Raw genomic sequence first — 22,405 nt, 5'->3', positions numbered from 1 at the left:
ATTACGAGAATAAAAAAATACTTAAAACATCACTGAACAGGAAGATCAACTATAGACTTCAAGGGTCTCAAATTAAGTCCCTAGTGATGGCGTTAGTGCTCACAGTACTACTAGTTTGGCCTAGTGCTGATAAAAACGAAGACCCAGTTCATTGTAGATTAACTAGATATAAGGCATCCAAATGTTAGTGGGCCTAGATAAAAATTAAAAAAGAAAATTAGAGTGAAATCGTTTTATTTGTGGCATGTTTCAAATGAAAAAATGACTTTCTATTTCAGTTCTTGTATTTTGATATAGAAAATACGGAAACGATAAAAATAGGATAAGAAGTTCTGGATACGGACACGGGTACGGATGCGGAGATACGGCTAAATTGAAAAAACATAGGACACGGGACATGTCGTGTATATACATATTAAGTTTGAAACTGTCAACTAACACATTGTCAATTAACACAAAGAAGAATTCAATGGATCTATCTAATATCCAATATGCGAAAAGTAGATAGAATAAGATTTGTTTCTTATTTTAATCATTAAAATCATATCAAAGATAAAAATATATTTTTCAGATTGGACATTGTCCTACAAGTATCGTAGGAGTGTCGATATCCAATACGTATCTGACACGGAACACGTTATTTATGAGGCGTGTCGGAGCATCATAAAGAACTAAAGATATTTCCAAATCTTATGAAAACCAAGATAAATGCCAAATCACTTGCATCATAACCTGCGCCTACAAGTTCCCCACAATTTGCTTTGGCCGTATTAATAAAGTTTTAATCCGGGAATCATCAAAATTCTTAGCCTTGAGAATCTTACACAACTCATCAGCACCATCCATGTCCGTCTCTTCTTCGTAGCACTTCAGAAAAGCCACAACAACTTGTCGTGGAGGATGCCATTTATGACCGTTCACTTCTTCAGATAACGCAGCCTCCAAGTACCTCACAGCATCATCCAATTGACGTTTCTCCAAGAAATACAACATGAACATTTCCTCAATCTTAAACAAAGGCCTTTTGCTCCTCCTGCTAGCCCCCTCAAACACCAATGCAGCTTCTTCCACCATGTTGTGACCCAAATAAGCACTAACACAGACACCAGCTAACCTCACATCATAGCTAACACAACTAGCTTCCCACTCTTTAAAGCATTTTGTTAAGCCCTCTATATCATTAAGCCTTCGGAGGGTACAAAGCATAACCAGATAGCTCAAATTGGTGACAGGGGAGACAGACTTGAGGGAATTCCACACTCTGTGAACCTCTTCAAGATTACCAGTCCTAGCATAGAGACCAAGCAAGCAATGGTAAGCATCACGCTGCCCTGGCTTCGCTTGTTTCTCCAGCTCCTTAAGCATCATTTCAGCCTTCTCAAAGTCCTTAACTTTTACATAAATAGCAGCAAGGTTGCTGTAGGTCTGCCAATCAATTTGATCTTCGGTTTTCTTCATCTCCTCATAGATTCTCTCCACCCCATCAAGATCACCCGAAGAGGCGCAACTGTTCATCCAGAGCTGGTACGTGACTGAACACAAGGGAAGGCTTCTCCTCTTCATTAGCTCCACCAGGTGAGGCACTTTCTGGGGTTCACCACTTCTCATATACAGATTCATCAAATTGCTGAAAGCCAGAGAAGTGACATAACCCAATTCATCCATTTTCTCAAAATGATTCAATGCCTTGTCTTTCATGAGTTCCTTGCAGTAACAGTTTAAGAGTGCACAATAGGTATACTTGTTCTTGGCTGGAAGAGGAAGACCACTGAAAAAATTCTCAGCCGCAACCAACCCTTTGGTCTTCCACACAAGATCTAATTTCACTGCATAATTACTCCGGTAAATGTTAATTTTCTTCCTCTCCATCCATTCAATTATCTGCAATAATCATAAATTACAAACTTTAACATACATCAAAATTACAAAAATAATTATAAGTTGATATTTGATACTTGGAGTGCATGCTGAAATCTAAGATTCCTTCGTAGCTGCTCCACACATATTTTGATTTCTATTTCTGTTATGGCTTTGCCTTGCTTTATATAGTTGTCCAAAATTTTCGACACGCTTCCTCCAGTCATGTACAACGACTCCGATAACATTCGATAGAGGTTTGGTCTTTTTTCTGGACTCTCAGCCGCCGTGAAAAGTCGCCGGAGTAGCCATCCTCCACCAGAAATCAGACGGGCGTGATTCATCTCAGTTAATCTGGGATCATGCCACAGCCGAAGGCAGTGCTATTTGTCTCTTGTTGATGGATTATCAAACAAGTAATAGTGGGGGCTGCAATATTTAACTTGTACAAAGAAAAGTAAAAAATAAGAAAATAACATATAATTAGAGAAAGTAAGAATTTTAAAATTTGTTGGGAGTAAAAGAGAAGTGGTTGAAAGTGTAAGGAGAAGCCCTCAAATTGCGCCTCATCTTATGAAGAGCACAACAAGAGGTTCAAGTCTGCTAATAGAACTGAAAATAATGCATGAAAAGTTGTTGCTCCTCGTCTGGAACAATATCACTTTCCCCAAGTTCAGGGTCAGTTACCAAACTTATAGTTTCACTTAGTCCAAACCCACAGATACAGATACGTCATCAGTGGAATAACTATATCAGTCACTAACTTAGTTATTTAGACTGTCACTTGAAACAACATGTAACCGTAACATTTTTGTGCATTTTTTTTAATTGAAGAGCAAGTAGACAAAAAAAGAAAAAAGAAGAAGAATTGATTGGATGGGAAAAGAGTGAAAAAATATAGAAAAGATTGTATCAATGATATAATAACTTCTTTTAAAATTGATGTAAAATAAATTTTATGTAAAAATAAAAAGCAGTATTTAATTTTGAACGATAAAATTTTATTTTAAAATAATAAATTAAATTCATAAAAATAATAAAATTTAAATTTATGTATTTATTTTAAATAAAATTAAAATTATAGCAATAATATTATAATTAGTTGTACTAAAAATTTATTAAATAATCTAATCAGTATCATTTAAATGTAATTAATTGTTGTGTAACATTAAAAAAATAAGACACAATCGATTAATTATACTGTATAATTGATTATGTGTTAATTTTTTGCGTAAATCATTTTGTAAGTGTACGACAAACCTTAAATTTAAAACTTACTTTCTTTTTTATGCCTTTTTAACAATTCAATGTCCTATTTGTCAAATTCTTTTACACTTTATTATTATTATTATTTTCTTCTGCTGTAGCTTTACGCTTCAAAAGAAACACACCAATTGAGAGAAATAGAAGTGTTTAAGTTGTATAATTATTACCAGTGGTGTCCTGTTTCTAGTGTTGTGTTTAAGTATTCGAAATCATTTCCATTTTTCATTTTTTTTTTGTTGAGTTTCAAAATGTTGTCTATCTTCTATATGTGTTTTTTTATACATGTTACAAAATTTCCTTCCATCAATGCTAGATTCCCATATTACAAAACTAAATAAAGTGGAACAAATGGGAATTGCAACTTTGAAACTCGAATACAAGTATAGTCTTCTATGCAATCGATAGTTATAAGGTCCACAATAATGCTCACACCATTACTCTCAAGAAGCTGAAAAACATTTTAAATACCAAACAATGCATTGACAACAGAAAACACACATAAATAGCTAAAAAAAATAAAAAAAAATAATTAATTTCTAACATTAGTTACAACATTTTAACTACTTAGTATTATGCTAAATTAGTCTTTAATTAATAATAAAAACAACTACATACACCACTTTTTTTAAATGATTTTATTAGTAATTAGTCCTTTTTAAGTCAGGATACCTTAAAAGACTTACTTTAAAAGTGAGGTAGCATAACAACATGAATATAAGTAATATAGTTTTTGTGGAATTTATAATAGGATCAAAATTATTAGCTCACATATTAACACGTTAGTTCTTTATCCATGGATAAAACTAAATATTTTACGAAACCAGAAAATTTATTAATCTCGGTTATTTTTCTCGCTGGTTCAGAACAGTTCAATCACATCCTCTGATTTGTTTGTTGGGTCGAGCTGTTTTTATTTTATTTTATTAGAGCAGCTTAACTACATGACCTTAAATCTGTTAGGTAAACTTAAATGTGGGTAGTTGGAAGTTGCTATATTAATTGTCTAGGAGATTGCAAAAGGTTGAGAGTGGGTCTAGCTATGATTAAGCATGCAATAGAGTTCATTAATTGTGAGTTAGGTAGTAGTTATATTTAATGAATGTAGTTGCAGGGTCATGTCCAAAGGCCTATAAAAGGACCATGTAGTGCTTCATTTCAATACACAACAAATCTGAATACAAAGAGTGTTTATCTAGAGAGACTTGTTTGTCAACAAATTGGCATCAGAGCTTGAGAGCCTGAGTGTTTGAGTGAGTTAGAGAGTTTGATAGAGATGGCCAGCTTAGCTAACAGCATGCCCCTGCCGAAGTTATCAAAAGGCGTCAGCTATGATAACTGGAGTCTGCAAATGAAGGCTCTCCTTGGTTCCCAAGAAGTATGGGAGGTGGTCGAAAATGGGCACCAAGAACCAGAGGATATTGGAGAAATGACAATAGCCCAGATTGCTACGTTAAAAGCAACACGAGCAAAGGACAAAACGGCTTTGTACGTGCTGTACCGAGCTGTTGATGAGTCCGGCTTTGAGAAGATAGCAAATGCTATGTCTTCAAAAGAAGCGTGGGATATTCTGGAGAAGGCATACAAAGGGGATAACCGTGTGAAGCAAGTTCGGCTTCAAACTCTCAGAGGTGAGCTTGAAAGGATGAGGATGAAGGAAGATGAAGGGGTTGCTGAGTACGTCTCCCGAGTTGAGACCGTAGTGAATCAGCTCGGTAGAAATGGAGAGACGCTGCCCGCTTGCCGAGTGGTGGAGAAAATATTGAGGTCGTTAACCGACGACTTCGAGAATATAGTTTGCGCAATAGAGGAATCAAAGGACTTGACAACGCTCTCGGTGGAAGAGCTTGTTGGGTCGCTTGAAGCGCATGAGCAGCGGAGAAGGAAGAAGAAGGAGGAGTCCCTTGATCAAGCACTCCAAGCAAAGGCAACCATTAGGGAGAAGAAGGTTCCTTATACTCAGAACACTCGAGGCCGAGGTGGTAGAGGCAGAGGAGGATATGAAAGAGGTCAAGAACAGGTCGGCCAACAAAATTGGCTTGGACGAGGACAAGGTGGAGGTCGTGGTGGTAGAGGCCGAGGAGGTCATTCGAACAACTCAGGAGTTGAGTGCTTCAAATGCGGTAAGTACGGTCATTTTGCTAAAGACTGCTACTCAGGAGTCAAATGTTACAATTGTGGGAAGGTTGGACATTTCGCGAAGGACTGTCGATCTGAAAGCAAGAAGGAAACGAACTTCCTTTCCGAGGATGCTGAGGAAGAAGGAATATTGATGATGTCCAGGAGATCAGGTGCCGAGCTAAGTCCGAGCTGTTCTGACAACTCAGTTTGGTACCTTGATACAGGAGCAAGCAACCACATGTGTGGGGATGAGAATCTTTTTAAGGAGCTCACCAAAGTTGACGCTGGACACGTATCATTTGGAGATGCATCAAAGGTGGCAGTAAAAGGCCGTGGTACAATCTGGTACCTGCAGAAGAACAACCGAGTTGGAGAAATCAGAGATGTGTACTATGTACCCGATCTCAAGAGCAACATATTGAGCATGGGCCAGCTGATGGAGAAAGGCTACTCGGTTCTGATGAAAGACCGAGTACTATACTTGAAAGATAAGTCAGATCGATTGATTGCTCGAGTAGAGATGAAGAAGAACAGGATGTACAAGCTGGACCTAAAAATAGTCCAAGAAAGGTGCTTGAAACTTGACGTGAAGGATGAAGCTATGATGTGGCACTTCCGGTTTGGCCACTTGCATTTTGGTGGACTAGCCGAGTTGGTGAAAAAGGAGATGGTGCGAGGACTCCCGACGGTGGAGTTTGAAAAGAAATTTTGTGAAGAGTGCGTACTCGGGAAGCATCCAAGGACCTCATTTCCGAGGACTGCCGAGTACCGAGCAAAGGAACAACTCGGATTAATTCACACAGACATTTGTGGACCAATTACCCCTGAATCTTTCAGTGGGAAAAGGTCTGATCGAGGAGGCGAGTTCATCTCATCTGAGCTCATGAAGTATTGCGAGGAGCAAGGAATAAGGAGATTTCTGACAGCACCATACTCACCCCAACAGAATGGAGTAGCTGAGAGGAAAAATCGAACCATACTTGACATGGTTCGTACAATGTTGAAAAGTAAGAACGTGCCTAAGGAGTTCTGGGCAGAAGCAGTGCAATGTGCCATCTATGTGCAAAATAGATGTCCACATGCTAAGCTGAACGAGAAAACACCGCAAGAAGTCTGGAGCGGAAGAAAGCCGAGTGTGTCTCACCTCAAAGTGTTTGGTAGCATTGCTTATGGTCATGTTCCTGCTCAACAAAGGACCAAACTTGAAGATCGGAGCAAGAAGTACGTGTTTATTGGGTACGATGAAAAAACCAAGGCGTATAGGTTGTTCAACCCAATAACAAAGAAGGTGATTATGAGCCGAGATGTTCAAGTTGATGAAGAGAGCGAGTGGAAGTGGAACAACTCGGAGAAGGAGTCTAGAAGCTTGGAAGTAGATACACCACCAGCTGTGAGAGATCATGAGACTTCTGATGAAGAAGATGAACCTCTACAGCCTAGAGCACGAAGCTTGCAAGACATATACAACTCGACTGACGAAGTACATGTTGTATGTTTCTTGGCAGATTCGGAAGACTTGAACTTTGAAGAGGCCGTGCAGGAGGAGAAGTGGCAAATTGCAATGAATGAAGAGATCGGAGCAATCGAACGCAACAACACGTGGGAGCTAACCGATTTGCCCAAAGGAGCTCGGCCTATTGGCGTAAAGTGGGTGTACAAGAAGAAAACAAATGCTGAAGGAGAAGTTGAGCGATACAAAGCTCGACTCGTAGTGAAGGGGTACAAGCAGAAGGAAGGAATAGACTATGATGAAGTATTCGCTCCAGTGATGAGGATGGAAACAATCAGGTTGTTGATTTCCTTAGCAGCTCAACACAGATGGACAATCTTGCAGATGGATGTGAAGTCAGCATTTCTGAATGGAGTCTTGGAGGAGGAAGTATATGTTGAACAGCCACTTGGATACATGCGAAGAGGCGAAGAGAAGAAAGTGTTGAGATTGAAGAAGGCACTTTATGGCCTGAAGCAAGCTCCACGAGCATGGAATGAAAGAATCGACACTTACTTCAAGAAGAATGGGTATGAGCAGTGCCCTTATGAACATGCTCTTTACATAAAGAAGAAAGGAGAAGATGTGATGTTCATTGCCCTCTATGTCGATGATCTTATCTTCACGGGGAATAATGCTGAGCTAATTGAAGCATTTAAAGAAGTGATGAAGAAGGAGTTCGAGATGACCGACTTAGGTCTTATGAAGTATTTCCTTGGTTTGGAAGTCATTCAAGGGAAGGACGGTATCTTTGTGTCGCAGGAAAGGTATGCTGAGGATGTCTTAAAGAAGTTCAAGATGACGAGTTGCAACCCGGTTTCCACCCCTATGGAACCAGGCACAAAACTTTCTAAGTATGCAGATGGAGATAGAGTTGATGCAAGCAAATACCGAAGTCTGATTGGAAGTCTCAGGTATCTTACAAATACCAGACCAGATTTAATGCTGAGTGTTGGAATAGCAAGTCGGTATATGGAGGAACCAAGGTATACTCATTGGAAGGCCCTAAAGAGAATTTTAAGGTATGTGAGAGGAACTGTGTCACTTGGTCTGATGTATACTAGGACGGATGATTACCGACTAGTCGGCTACTCAGACAGTGATTGGTGTGGAGATGTTGATGATCGGAAAAGCACGTCTGGATATGTATTCTTCATGGGGAGCACGGCGTTCACCTGGCTTTCAAAGAAACAGCCCATTGTAACACTTTCAACATGTGAAGCAGAGTACGTTGCAGCATCCTGGAGTGTCTGCCATGCAGTTTGGCTTAGAAACCTTCTAAGCAAACTGGAATTGAAGCAAGAAAAGGGGACTGTGATCCGAGTTGATAACAAGTCGGCCATTGAATTGGCAAAGAACCCGGTCAATCATGAGAGAAGCAAGCACATTGATGTTCGATTTCACTTCATCCGAGAACCAGTGAAAGAAGGAAATGTAGAGTTGGAGCACGTTGAAAGTCGAGCACAAGCTGCAGATATGTTTACAAAGCCGCTGCCATCCTCTTTGTTCGAGAACAATAAGATGATACTCGGAATGAAGGACAAGAAGAGCATTTAAGTTTACGGGGGGATTTTGTTAGGTAAACTTAAATGTGGGTAGTTGGAAGTTGCTATATTAATTGTCTAGGAGATTGCAAAAGGTTGAGAGTGGGTCTAGCTATGATTAAGCATGTAATAGAGTTCATTAATTGTGAGTTAGGTAGTAGTTATATTTAATGAATGTAGTTGAAGGGTCATGTCCAAAGGCCTATAAAAGGACCATGTAGTGCTTCATTTCAATACACAACAAATCTGAATACAAAGAGTGTTTATCTAGAGAGACTTGTTTGTCAACAAAATCTGACCTCTCTTGCTTTATTTTTACCCTATCATTTAGCTACTTAGTATCGTCTTTTCCTTGTGTTTTTTATTTGTATCCGTACTCACATGCTTCTCTAACAGATGATTTAGTAGAGAACGAGAGTTCATGCGCATATAATGGAAAAAGGGGCACACACAATGGGTTGTGGATGAAAAACATGATAACTCATTATTTATCAAGTAAAATTATGCAAAATAATTCCTTGCATCACTTTCTGTGTCTGTGTTGTGAGCTATCGGGCGTTTAATCCCAAGAGAAAAGTGTTTCCTTTTACACCGTTAGAGAACAACAACATTTAAATATTGAACCAACTACTTAAGTTTGAAGGAGTGATAAAATGGTCTAATTTTGAGAAGGAAAGAAAGAGAGGAAAAGGTTGTGGATTCAAACCCTCCTACTAACATTTCGAAAACAAATAAGATCGGTTGGGGGTTACTTTATATCGCTTTCCCTTTGCTCTATCTCTTAGTTGTAACAGAAGCATTGTTTTAGTTATTTGCATTATGGAGTTCCATCCTCCTATCATATCATGTTAACTTCCTGAAACTGTGAGAGACTGTAGGTTTTGAATGTCAGTAATAAAGGAAAAACTTTCTTTACTAACAATACTAATAGTTCGGCATAGTGTGATCAAATGAAGACCCAGTTCATCATAGATTAATTAGATATCAGTAAGGCATCCAAATGTTAATGGTCCTACATAAAAATTAAAAAAGAAAATTAGAGTGAGATCGTTTTATATGTGACATGTTTCGAATGACAAAATTATTTTCTATTTTAGCTCTTCTATTTGAAATAGAAAATGAGAACTAAAGATATTTCCGAAATTAAGTATTAAATTCTAATCGATTCTTAAGAAAGTGTTCCTAATCTTATGAAAACCAAGATAACTACCAAATCACTTGCATCATAAACTGCGCTTCCAAGCAGCACACAATTACTTTTTCATGATATCTAGTTCTCCTGTGCATAGTTTTGAGGATCATCTTCCTTCAATATTGGATCAGTTTCAGGAGACGCTTTGGCCGCATTAATGCAAGTTGTAATCCAGGAATCATCAAAATTCTTAGCCTTGAGAATCTTATACAACTCATCAACACCATCCATATCCGTCTCTTCTTCGTAGTACTTCAGAAAAGCCCCAACAACTTGTGGTGAAGGACGCCATTCATCACCCTTGACTTCTGAAAGTGCCGCCTCCAAGTGCCTCACAGCAGCATCCAACTGACGTTTCTCCAAGAAATACAACATGAACATTTCTTCAAACCTAAACAAAGGCCTTTTGCTCTTCCTGCTAGCCCCCTCAAACACCAATGCAGCTTCTTCCACCATGTTGTGACCCAAATAAGCACTAACACAGACACCAGCTAACCTCACATCATAGCTAACACAACTAGCTTCCCACTCTTTAAAGCATTTTGTTAAGCCCTCTATATCATTAAGCTTTCGGAGGGAACTAAGCATAGCCAGATAGCTCAAATTGGTGACAGGGGAGACAGACTTGAGGGAATTCCACACTCTGTGAACCTCTTCAAGATTACCAGTCCCAGCATAGAGACCAAGCAAGCAATGATAAGCATCACGCTGCCGTGGCTTAGCTAGTTTCTCCAGCTCCTTAAGCATCATTTCAGCCTTCTCAAAGTCCTTAACCTTCACATAAATTGCAGCAAGGTTGCTGTAAGCCTGCCAACCAATTCGATCTTCTTCAGTTTTCATCTCCTCGTAGATTCTCTCCACCCCATCAAGATCGCCCAAAGAGGCGCAGCCGTTCATCCAGATATAATACGTAAATGAAGACAAGGGAAGGTTTCTCTTCTTCATTAGCTCCACCAGGTGAGGCACTTTCTGGGGTTCACCACTTCTCATATACAAACTCATCAAATTGTTGAAAGACAGAGAAGTGACATAACCCAATTCATCCATTTTGTCAAAATGATTCAATGCCTTGTCTTTCATGAGTTCCTTGCAGTAACAGTTTAAGAGTGCACCATACGTATACTTGTTCTTGGCTGGAGCAGGAAGACCACTGAAAAACTCCTCAGCCGCAACCAACCCTTTGGTCTTGGACACAAGATCTAATTGCACTGCATAATTATTCCAGGTTAAGTCAATTTTCTTCATCTCCATCCATTCAATTATCTGCAATCATCATAAATTATAAACTTCAACATACAACAAAATCACAAAAATAATTTAAAATTGATATTCCATACCTCGAGTGCATGTTGAAATCTGCGATACCTTCGGAGCTGCTCCACACACCTGTCGAGTTCTGCTTTTCTTATGGCTTTGCCTTGCATTACATGGTTGTCCAATGTTTCCGACACGCTTCCTCTAGTCATGTCCAACGCCGATAACATTCGATAGAGGTTTGGACCTTTTGCTGGACTCTCAGCCGCCGTGCAAAGTCGCCGGAGTAGCCATCCTCCACCAGAAATCAGACGGCCATGATTCATTTCCGTTGATCTGGAATCTTGCCACAGCAGAAACGGGTGATATTTGTCTCTTGTCGATCGATTCCATAGATAGGTTTTGTTAGGGTTTATCAAAACAGGCTACACGGCATCGTTTCGATTGTCACTTGAAACAGCAGGTAACCGGTAACAATTTTGTATATTTTTAACTGAACTAGGTTTTGATACGCACGGGTCTTTGTTTTTTTATTTTGTGTTTAGAAGTAATTAATTTTTATTATATTTAGAAAATATTATATATTTTTATTTTTTATGTATTAAAAAGTTAATGTAAAATTTCTTATATTTAATTAAATAAATATTAATAATTGATGATATTGTAATGTTATTAAATTAATAAACAAAATAAAAGTATATTTATAAAAAATAAAGTGAAATATATGGAGAAAATATGAGAAAAATAACTATTGATTAATAGTAAGAAAAAAAAAAGTAAATAAATAGTTTTATAGAAACTTGTAAAAGTAACCGTTAATTTTTAAAAATTTAATAAATAATTAAATTGTAAAGGGTAAAGTTGGAATTATGAAATGTGAACATAAAAAATGGAATCCCCTTTATATATAGTTATAGATTAAATAAAGTTAAATAAAACTATTTTAATATTAATTTTATTGTTAAAACATTATAAAATTACAACTAATAATATCGAAACTAATAATAACGATAAGATTAGAAAATAATATTTGAATATGATTTTTTTTTGTTTTAAATTAAAAATTTGATACAATAATTGGTTAGTGATGTATAGGAAATTTTATTTAAAATCCCGTACAAAATAAATATAAGGTTTAATTAGTCGGATGTTACCTACTTTTGTTTGGATGTGTCAGTTTGGTACGCTATCTTAAAAAAATGTTCAATTAGGTCCAATAACGCCATTAGTGTTATTCATAACTTTTACCACTAAATTTTAATATAAATATTAATACTTAAGATAAGGATAAGTAAGGATCGCAATGGCTCTGCAGAGCACTAGAGGCCACCGTATCCGGATTTTGTGTCCACTTTGTTGCATGCTTGCGAATTGTTTTTAGTATCTGCTTGCTATAACATCGGCTTAGTTTGGACATGTTATCTGTGGCTCTTGTGAGCAGTTTAAGACCCCTAGGCCTATGTAATTCTTTGCTCTAGGAACATTTCTTTTGCAAAATTGTTAAACCTCCTCGATATCTTTTAAGTACATTCATGATGACTATAATGGTGAATCCATATATATGCAATGTTTTTAATTAGTAAATTTATTCTATTTAAATGGGTTGTCTCGTCTTCCTAATGAAAAAATGATTTTCTATTTTAGTTGTTCTATTTTGAAATAGAAAATACGGGAACGATAAAAAAATAGAACTAAAGATATTTCAGAAATGAAGTATTAAATTCTACACGATTATGGATAAAGTGTTCCTAATCTTATGAAAACCAAGATAACTGCCAAATCACTTGCATCATAAACCGTGCTTACAAACTCCACACAATTGTTTTTTCATGATGTCTAGTTCTCCTGAGCACGATAGTTTTGAGGGTCATCTTCCTTCAATATTGGATCAGTTTCAGGAGACGCTTTGGCCGCATTAATGCAGGTTTCAATCCAGGAATCATCAAAATTCTTAGCCTTGAGAATCTTATACAACTCATCAACACCATCCATATCCGTCTCTTCTTCGTAGTACTTCAGAAAAGCCCCAACAACTTGTGGTGAAGGACGCCATTCATCACCCTTGACTTCTGAAAGTGCCGCCTCCAAGTGCCTCACAGCAGCATCCAATTGATGTTTCTTCAAGAAATACAACATGAACATTTCCTCAATCCTAAACAAAGGCCTTTCGCTCCTCCTGCTAGCCCCCTCAAACATCAATGCAGCTTCTTCCACCATGTTCTGACCCAAATAAGCCCTAACACAGACACCAGCTAACCTCACATCATAGCTAACACAACTAGCTTCCCACTCCTTAAAACATTTTGTTAAGCCCTCTATATCATTAAGCCTTCGGAGGGTACTAAGCATAACCAGATAGCTAAAATTGGTGACGGGGGAGACAGACTTGAGGGAATTCCACACTCTATGAACCTCTCCAAGATTACCAGTCCCAGCATAAAGGCCAAGCAAGGAATGGTAAGCAACACGCTCCCGTGGCTTCACTCGTTTCTCCATCTCCTTAAGCATCATTTCAGCCTTCTCAAAGTCCTTAACCTTCACATAAATTGCAGCAAGGTTGCTGTAAGTCTGCCAACCAATTCGATGTTCAGTTTTCATCTCCTCATAGATTCTCTCCACCTCATCAAGATCGCCCAAAGAGGCGCAGCCGTTCATCCAGATATGATACGTGAATGGAGACAATGAAATGCTTCTCCTTTTCATTAGCTCCACCAGGTGAGGAACTTTCTGGGGTTCACCACTTCTCATATACAGACTCATCAAATTGTTGAAAGACAGAGAAGTGACATAACCCAATTCATCCATTTTGTCAAAATGACTCAATGCCTTGTCTTTCATTAGTTCCTTGCAGTAACAATTCAAGATAGCACCATACGTATACTTGTTCTTGGCTGGAGGAGGAAGACCGCTGAAAAACTCTTCAGCCGCAACCACCCCTCTGGTCTTGGACACAAGATCTAATTGCACTGCATAATTATCCCAGGAAAAGTTAATTTTCCTCTTCTCCATCCATTCAATTATCTGCAATCATCATAAATTATAAACTTCAACATATATCAAAATCACAAATAATTTAAATTGATACTTGATACCTGGAGTGCATGCTGAAATTTGCGATACCTTCGGAGCTCCTCCACACATCTTTCGAGTTCTGTTTTTTTTATGGCTTTGCCTTGCATTACATGGCTGTCCAAAGTTTCCGACACGCTTCCTCCGGTCTTGTCCAACGCCGATAATATTCGATAGAGGTTTGGACTTTTTGCGGGACTCTCAGCCGCCGTGCAAAGTCGCCGGAGTAGCCACCCTCCACCAGAAACCAGACGGCCGTGATTCATCTCCGTTGATCTGGGATCGTGCCACAGCCCACGCGAGGTGCTATTTGTCTCTTGTTGATCGATTCCGTAGTAGGTTTTGTTAGGGTTTATCAAAACGAACTATACGGCGTCGTCTCGATTGTCACTTGAAACAACACCTAACCAGTAACAATTTTGTGTGTTTTTAACACACAAGTGCGTACAAAAAATAAGAAAAGGTTGGTTGGATGAAAAAAAGATTGAAAATAGATAAGTGAAGGTTTTATCACTAATACAATTGATGTGTTAAAAAAGTTTTTTTTTTTTGTTGTGTAAATTGATATATTTAAACTAAGTTAATCAACCTAAATCTAGAAATTCACCTACATTTCTGCATGCAGTCAACCAAGATTTATCGAACCAGACCATTTGATAAAATATTGTCTTATCTCAAATGGTTAGACAGGGTTTGTGTTATCTATGAGGCTCATTAGAAAAAATTGACATTTTTTATTTACTTCCGCTGTCTCAATAAAACTAATCCCACCTGAACCTACTAAGTTTCTTTTTTTTTTTCCTCTTCGTGTAAGTTCTCTTTCTTGTCTTTTTTGTCTTCATGGAACTTCTCATTCGATTTTGTCCCATGAGTCCCTTTATATATATATACTTTGAGTTTTCGATCATTCCTTAATCTTTCATTTGATTCTTTCATTCTTTTTTATTTATTCACTCTTCAACTTTTCTCGATTTCGATACAACATTTAAATAAGAAATTCTATAAAAGTAAATTATTTTTAAAGAAAGTTTAAAAAATTTAATGATACAATTTAATGATAAAATGTAGTGCAAGAGTAAAATATCTCAAAAGAAATTGAAATAGTTATTTAAGTTTTTTTTTTCTATTGTAAACTGAAAAGTTGTTTATCAACCACAATTAGATTATTTTAAAATAATATCAATTATAAAAAAGTTTTTAATCGTCATTGAAAAGTTAACAAAAACAGGCTAAAATTATTTTGTTCTCTGAACTTGTTTGAAAAAAAATCAATTAAACTCTAATTAATTCATCTAATTTTTATAAATGATCCAATTAAATTCTTTTCGTGTTACTTATTAGCACAAATGATCTTGGTGTATAAATTTGATAAAGCAAATGCATATGTTTATGTGTGGTTGATGAATATTTGTTAATCAAGCTTCTGGTTTGTTGAAGTTGGAAATAATGTGAATATTAAGAAGTTTAAAAATTGAATTGTATTCGTAGACCATATGTCATAGGAAATAGGAAATATGTCTTTTTTATATTGTGTATGTCTTTTTCAATATATTAAAAAGGATTTTAACATGTTAAACAATTTGTTGCATATAGTTTTTGTACGAATATATTCAATCGATTGAATTAATATTTAATCGATTGATTTCAGTTAAGTAAAGTGAAATTAATAAATTGTAATCCATCTGTTGAATTCAGTTATGAATAAACTATATAAGTCAATTTTTCAAAGAGTTAAGAAAATACTTGAGATTTCTGAGGGAAAACAATGATACAAATTTGGAAACTCTCTTTTTGAATTACACAGTTTGCAACTGGTGTTTGAAGATCTTGAGATCTGGGAACAAAGTTTTGTTTGTTTGAAACTTGAAAAACATGTGTTTGGTTGATCAGGAAGAGTCCATCAGATTTGGTTGTTCTTGTGTTTCTGTGTGGTTCCTAATATAATTCTAGGTCTGTAAGTGAATTCTTAAGGTGCAGGGGATAAGACTCTTTCAAAATTTAAGAATCTTAGTGTTTTGATTTATTCAAGAGTGTAATTTTTCAAGAATATTATAAAAGTTTTAAGAATCTTAGTGCATGCTCTAGTTCAAATTTTTTGCTGAAGTTGTCTGCCATCTGATGCGTCTGGTGCATACTAAAATCTGCGGTACCTTCGGAGCTGCTCCACGCATATTTCGAGTTCTGCATTTTTTATAACTTTGCATTGCATTATGCAGTTGTCCAAAGTTTCCGACACGCTCCCTACAGTTACGTCCAACAACGATAACATTCGATAGAGAAATACTTTTTGCTGGTCAGCCACCGAGCAAATTCGCCGGAGTATCCATCCTCCACCAGAAATCAGACAGGCGTGACTCATCACCGTCGATTGGATCGTCTCATAGTATGATCGGGTGCTGATACTCGTGTTGATTGATTCCTTAAAAGGGTTTCGTTAGAATTTATCAAAACGCGCCACGCGACGTCGTTTTGATTTTCAGTTGACAAAACCGGTAACCGGTAGTCTTTTTTGAGTTTTTAAACTGAAGAGTGAGTATGTGGTTTAGTTACGGTTAGAGAGAAATGAAGGCGCTAGGCATTGTCCTTGGTGCTGCCCCATTGCCCGTGCTGTGTTCGAGTGCTCGGAACCATCGTTTTCGCGTTTCCTTTTCTTCTCCTTCGTCGGGTTCCAAAACGGTGCGTATCTTCTACATTTGTTTTTCATATTCGTGCTACAAAATTCGCTTCGGCCAATGCACGATTCTCATATTCCTGGATTGAATCAGGTGGAACACGTGGGAATTGCAGCTGCTAAACCTGAATACAAGCCTGGGGTGTTTGATGACATGTTTCTCAATTTGTTCCGCAACAAATTGGTACAGGTAAAGAAAACCTTGTAGAGTCCTCTTCTCATATGATGGTTAATTTATTGTAGTAGCTGAGTGGGTGTGAATAGTATAACAGGAAGTTGGATGGGACTCGAAGGAACCTGGATACGATGGACTAATTGAAGTTGCGCATCGTCTAATGATGAAGGGCACTTCCAATTCTACTACCGTGGAATCAGCGGTATTTCAATTTGTTCCTCTTTCTCTCTCTCTCAATTACCCCTTTTCTGAAACGTTCTTATATGCTATATCATTTTTCCTAAACTGTTTGGCTTCTTTAAGATGAGAAAGTGTATAACATTAGATACCCAATATAATTTATTTAAGCGTCTCGAATAGAAGAATTGTTTATGGATGTCTTAAACTTAACACGTTTTTGTGTAGTTTTACAATTCAAGCAGCTGACAATTGACGTGACAATTCTTATATAAGAAATCAAGAATTGTTGTTTATAAGCAATTTTCTTATCAGAGTTCTTAACATTTTTTAGATAATTGCAGAACGTGTTTGATAATTTTACTTAAATTTCACGTGCCATTAGGACTCACCGAAAAGTAAGTTATTCCATTGTGGTTGAACTGTCCGATATGTTATTACGGATATTGATTGATAAAGTTGTTTCTGGTGAAGTAGAAAACAGTAAAACTTTTCGCCTCAAATAAAACCTAAAAGGCTCATTAGGTAAAATTGAAAATTTGTTAGAAATTGAGGTCATGTCGAGTCTCTGTGGTTTGTTATAAATTTTGAATGGTCATATTTCCTACCTGTTGTGATTTGTGTCAGGTACGAATATTGAGGTCTCTGTTCCCTCCATATCTTTTGGAGCTCTATAAAATGCTCATAGCTCCCATAGGAGGAGGCAAAATTGCGGCTATGATGGTTGGTGAGTCTGATGAGATAGAATTCATTTTTCAATTCTTCTAGATGAATCCCAAATCTTTGTCCTGCCTCATGTTCCCCTGAACGTCGCAGGCTAAGAAATTTGGTTAGATATCCTAAAACGTTTTGGTTTTGAAGCAAGGGTGACTGTATTGACTTGCCAATGGCTAATGGGCCCTTGCAAAGTGAATTCTGTAGATCTACCAGATGGAACCTCGTGCAGTAGTGGGGTGAGCACTTGTACTTTTCAATGTGTTTGATCGTTTTTGAGTGTTGGTAAAATAATACCAAAAATCTATGATATTCAAAGCAGTGTATTTGTAATATTGTAGGTGTTTGTGGAAAGATGCAGGTATCTGGAGGAAAGCAAGTGTGTTGGTATTTGTACCAACACCTGTAAGTTTCCGACACAGGTTAGTGATTCTTCAACACACCTGCTTATTTTTATTTTATGTTATAAAGAGATGTAAGCGTGTTATGCATGCTTCGAAGTTTTTGCTTTCTCTATGTATTGACTCTTTTCTATGTAGACCTTCTTCAAGGATCATATGGGGGTTCCATTACTTATGGAGCCTAACTTTGGCGATTACAGCTGTCAGGTAATATTAAGTAATCTTTGTTGAAAATCAACTTTGTACTTGTCATTACTCTCGTCTTTTAAAACTGCAGTTCAAATTTGGAGTTCTTCCTCCACAAGATGATACCATCGTGAAGGAGCCATGCTTGGAAGCATGTCCAAACGCTTCCCGAAGACGCTTATTAGCCAACAATGTAGATGTAACTATGTGCCCAAAGACATGAATACATTTTTCTGAGGCTTGGGGTTTTCACCTTTATGTTCACTGTCCAAAGCCTCTTGTACATTCTTGAAGAAGGAAATAGACAGCGAGAACTCATCTTTGACCCATGAAATTAGTAATACAACTTATCCTTTTGCAATTACATTATATGGAGTGCTGATATTTTGTACTTGAATACATTGATATTTAATCTCCTGGGTTTAGACATTTTACGATAACGATATAATACAAAAACGTATTTGTCTTTGATGGTTTAGTCCAAAATTTAACTTGATCGATGGGAAAGCTAAGATGAGAAAATACTGGGGAGATCTTCATTAATGAGTTACAAGTCAACAGTAGAGAACTTGATAACATCTTCAACTTAAAACTTATATTTATGAATCTTTCATACAAGTGTATTGTTTAATTTGTAATCTTTCATATTGATAACTTCAATTCGTATTTAAACTCTAATGATCTCTCATTTAAGTGTGATTATCTTGTACATTATAAGCTTCCTTTGAGCGAAAGCTCTTGTTTGTCGGTGAGAAGTACTCAATAATGACTTTTGTCGTATTATTCGCCTCAACCAAAACCCCTGCCAAGGAAAGTTTTTTATATAGAGAGAGATGATGCCTTGTCAAGAGGTCATTAAAACTGACGTTGACTTTGGTAACACTTTGCTGGAAAATTATGTTGAAGTTTTAAGTGAGTAGAATCTTATATAATTTATATGGATGGACAAGTTAACAAACATATAAGTGACAGATTTACAAACCTTTTATGTTAAAGAGTTTGGTTTATTTATCTTCTGTAATGTAATTAGTTGATGGCTCATTGGTAATAGTGTTACTCCTTAGGTTTTCCAATAAAAAAAATAAAAGTAGCAACCTATGCATTAAGAATTTTTCATTACATTAATCATTACTTTTTGTGTTTTTTTATGTGTTAAATATGTTTTTGTCCCTTCATTTTCAATAAATTTTGAAATTAGTCAATTTCGAAACTTTGAATCAATTTAGTCTTTCATATTTTGAAATACGTGGATTTAGTCATTTTAATCAAATTTTGTTAAGTTTATTTACATTACAAGCGCGTTTCATAATATTATTTGACTTAACATTAAAGAAAAAATGTGTCAAACAGTATAAACAACTCAAATACAATCCTAGAATGCATACGAAACATCAAATAAACCTAACAAAATTTGATTAAAAGAGTTAAATCCACGTATTTCGAAAGATGAAAGACTAAATTGGTCCAAAATTTCAAAATGGACTACTTCCAAAATTCACTAAAAGTTAAGGGACCAAAAACATATTTAACTTTTTTTTATTATTTTAGAAGGAGAAAAAAAAAAGATGTATTAGAAGAATCTCTATTATAAGTAAAAAATGATAGTAAACGTTATTTCTTTGTAAGAAATTTACTATATAATACAACCTTTCAAGAGTTTATTGAGAAAAAAAATGAACATCGTTAAACTTAAGTAAATCAATATAAAACAAGCATTTATATGTTTTTTAATCTATTACATGTGTAAAATATGTTTACCATTTGTGTTGTGAAAACTCATTTATGAAAAGCTTCCATCGAACCACTAGATGATAGTTGGTTAGATCGTGTACTAGGGAGTTTTTATTTTTTCAATTAAGCTTTACAAAATGTATAAAACTCCTTTTTAGAGTTAGCTATTGTTTTTTTTTTCTAAGTGAAATTAAAATAATGAAAAAATATGAGAAGCAATTGTAAATAGATAGTATAAACATTACCATTTTAGTTAATGTTAAAAGATCAATTGCAGACATTATTTGAATAACTAATAATTTTTAGTTTATAAATTTATATTTAAATTACTCAATAACTAATTATTTTTTGTTTTTTAAATATTATTTAAATATCTTCTTGTACGTTTTATTTGATTTTTTTATGTGTATAATTTTTTTCATTCTTTTTTCTTATTCTCTTTATTTCTTTTTATATATAGATTTTTTTATATTTATTTCGTACGTGTGTAAAGAACTTCTATTTGTTATCTATTTATAAATATTTAAAAGTATTTTCTAACATAGGAATAGAAAGGCAATTGAACATATGTTCTTATTCAATCTTCAAAAACAGAAGGCTATATAAATCCATTTACAGAAAAAATAAACTGCACCGGCTCACATTTTCATGACTAGGATGTGATCCTAAACTTTAGGAACTAAGACTTATTCATCCAATAAAACAAGAACACAACTACAAAATAGAAACATAAAAAAAAAAAAAAATCCTTTTATTTAAAACCTAATATTATCTCCCTTCAACCAATGCATCTATACTAGTTACTCTAAGATTGATTCGAAGCTTTTTAAGCTTTTTTAATTTTAAAGGTTTTTTCAATATATCTACAAGTTAATTTTGGTAGCTGTAAAAATTCAATTTGACTATTTCATCATTTATCAAAGGGTTAAATATGTTTTTGGTCCCTCAAATTTTAATGAATTTTGGAATTAGTCCCTCTTCGAAACTTGATACCAATTTAGTCCTTCATCTTTAGAAATGTGTGGATTAGTCCTTATTATCAATTTTTATTAAGTTTATTTGATGTTTCAAGCGCATTTCATTATAGTATTTGAATTGTTTACACCATTTAACACACTTTCGCTCCAATGTTAACTTAAATATTATCATAAAATGCATTTACAATGTCAAATAAACTTAACAAAATTTGATAAGAATGACTAAATCCACACATTTCTAAAGATGAAGGACTAAATTGGTATCAAGTTTCGAAGAGGGACTAATTCCAAAATTTACTAAAACTTGAGGGACCAAAAACATATTTAACCCTTTATCAAATCTTGAAGAAAATGGAACCTTATATCAATGTATTTGTTTTTCCCAAGAAAAATTGCATGTTTGGATAGTTGTATAGTAGAGTTGTTATCACACATAATCACAACTCCTTTATTTTTTGATAACAATTTTTTTTAATAATTATTCAAGCCAAACACATTAGCAGGAGCATAATGTGCATAATGTTGCTACTATATCCTCTTCCTTAGTAGTAGACAAGGCAACCATTGTTTGTTTCTTTGAAGCCCAAGAAATTGTTCTTGTTCCGATTATAAACACAAATTTAGATGTATTTTTTTTATCAACCAAGTCACTGATTAAATTATTATCTATAAAGGATAGTAATGTTGGACTACCCACTTCTTTCTTGTACTGAATTCCCAAATTAGTTGTTCCTTTTACATACTCTAAGACTCTCTTTGCTATAAGCCAATGTGCCATGGTGGGATTGGTCATAAATATCCTTATTAAGCTCATGGTATACATTAGATCTAGCTAAGTAGTTAGATACATCAGACTTCCAACTAGCTATTTAATTAACGTTTCATGGATTCTCGCTCCACCTTGATACTTAGGTAGCCTTATTCCTAGAACCATTGGATTCTTCCTAAAATTGTTATGTTGCATTCCAAATCTAGATAACAACTTTTGTACATACCTTAATATTCCATTCAAAGACTACTTTATTTCAAGTTTTAGAAAATGGCTCATTTTTCCCAAATCATACATATAAAAATGTAACATCATTGACTATTTAAATTCATCACATGTGATTTTATCATTTTCATTAAATATTAAGTCATCAACATAAAGGTTGATTATTAATAGTTTACCTTTTAGTGATTTTGTGAATAATTCGTATTCACTGAGACACTTTTTCAAACTTTTCTTGTGTAAAATAGGTTTCAACCTTATTATACCAAGCTGGTGGTGCCTGTTGGAGGCCTTATAATGCTTTCTTCAAATGATAAACTTTTTTTTTCTTCTCCTTATTTTATAAATCCCTCAGGTTGTTGTACAAAAATATCTTCTTTGAGTTCTCCATAAAGAAAGACATTATTCACATCGAGTTGAAATATTTCATAGTTGAATTGAGCAACTATAACCAGCATCACTCTTCTTGTGCAAAATCGGTTTCAATTTTCTTATATCAAGCTGGTGGTGCATGTTGGTGTTAGGAATCCAAGTGTGAGTCTAAATCCCACATTGACCAGAAATGAGAAAGTAGAGCACCATATAAGGATCAA

At 35.6% G+C, this 22,405-nt stretch overlaps 4 protein-coding genes across 7 annotated transcripts; 1 reads left to right on the top strand and 3 right to left on the bottom strand.

Moving 5' to 3' along the window:
• Positions 1 to 608: 608 nt before the first annotated feature.
• Positions 609 to 2,201, bottom strand: LOC114192503 (pentatricopeptide repeat-containing protein At1g02370, mitochondrial-like). Its single transcript, XM_085675826.1, has 2 exons — positions 1,956 to 2,201; positions 609 to 1,881 (listed from the first exon to the last, which is right to left on the bottom strand). The coding sequence occupies exons 1-2, from the start codon at positions 2,199 to 2,201 to the stop codon at positions 739 to 741; spliced, it is 1,389 nt and encodes a 462-aa protein (XP_085531952.1). The 3' UTR covers positions 609 to 738.
• Positions 2,202 to 9,393: 7,192 nt separating this feature from the next.
• LOC114189631 (pentatricopeptide repeat-containing protein At1g02370, mitochondrial-like) lies at positions 9,394 to 11,183 on the bottom strand. Its single transcript, XM_028078256.2, has 2 exons — positions 10,804 to 11,183; positions 9,394 to 10,729 (listed from the first exon to the last, which is right to left on the bottom strand). The coding sequence occupies exons 1-2, from the start codon at positions 11,044 to 11,046 to the stop codon at positions 9,545 to 9,547; spliced, it is 1,428 nt and encodes a 475-aa protein (XP_027934057.2). The 5' UTR covers positions 11,047 to 11,183; the 3' UTR covers positions 9,394 to 9,544.
• Positions 11,184 to 12,420: 1,237 nt separating this feature from the next.
• Positions 12,421 to 14,173, bottom strand: LOC114189655 (pentatricopeptide repeat-containing protein At1g02370, mitochondrial-like). 3 transcript variants are annotated; one of them, XM_028078283.2, is made up of 2 exons: positions 13,813 to 14,173; positions 12,421 to 13,741 (listed from the first exon to the last, which is right to left on the bottom strand). In XM_028078283.2, exons 1-2 carry the CDS (start codon positions 14,053 to 14,055, stop codon positions 12,557 to 12,559), a joined length of 1,428 nt encoding a protein of 475 aa, XP_027934084.2. In that variant the 5' UTR covers positions 14,056 to 14,173; the 3' UTR covers positions 12,421 to 12,556. The 3 variants fall into 3 exon arrangements, with proteins under 3 accessions (XP_027934084.2, XP_027934087.2, XP_027934086.2); XM_028078286.2 differs by having other exon boundaries at positions 12,421 to 13,686; positions 13,813 to 14,118; XM_028078285.2 differs by having other exon boundaries at positions 13,841 to 14,118.
• A 1,752-nt stretch (positions 14,174 to 15,925) lies between these two features.
• On the top strand, positions 15,926 to 18,584 carry LOC114190274 (beta-carotene isomerase D27). 2 transcript variants are annotated; one of them, XM_028079088.2, is made up of 9 exons: positions 15,926 to 16,172; positions 16,336 to 16,465; positions 16,555 to 16,650; positions 16,733 to 16,837; positions 17,440 to 17,539; positions 17,674 to 17,765; positions 17,868 to 17,948; positions 18,066 to 18,134; positions 18,205 to 18,584. In XM_028079088.2, the coding sequence occupies exons 2-9, from the start codon at positions 16,352 to 16,354 to the stop codon at positions 18,334 to 18,336; spliced, it is 789 nt and encodes a 262-aa protein (XP_027934889.2). In that variant the 5' UTR covers positions 15,926 to 16,172; positions 16,336 to 16,351; the 3' UTR covers positions 18,337 to 18,584. The 2 variants fall into 2 exon arrangements, with proteins under 2 accessions (XP_027934889.2, XP_027934888.2); XM_028079087.2 differs by having other exon boundaries at positions 15,931 to 16,465.
• The last annotated feature ends 3,821 nt before the right edge of the window (positions 18,585 to 22,405 follow it).

This window comes from Vigna unguiculata, chromosome 7 (assembly GCF_037176805.1).
Source record: "Vigna unguiculata cultivar grain cowpea cultivar isolate G323 ecotype 2 chromosome 7, ASM3717680v1, whole genome shotgun sequence".
In the NCBI taxonomy this organism is placed as follows: Eukaryota; Viridiplantae; Streptophyta; class Magnoliopsida; order Fabales; family Fabaceae; genus Vigna; species Vigna unguiculata.
Note: the sequence above shows the minus strand (reverse complement) of the source record. Positions and strands in the feature narration are given on the sequence as shown.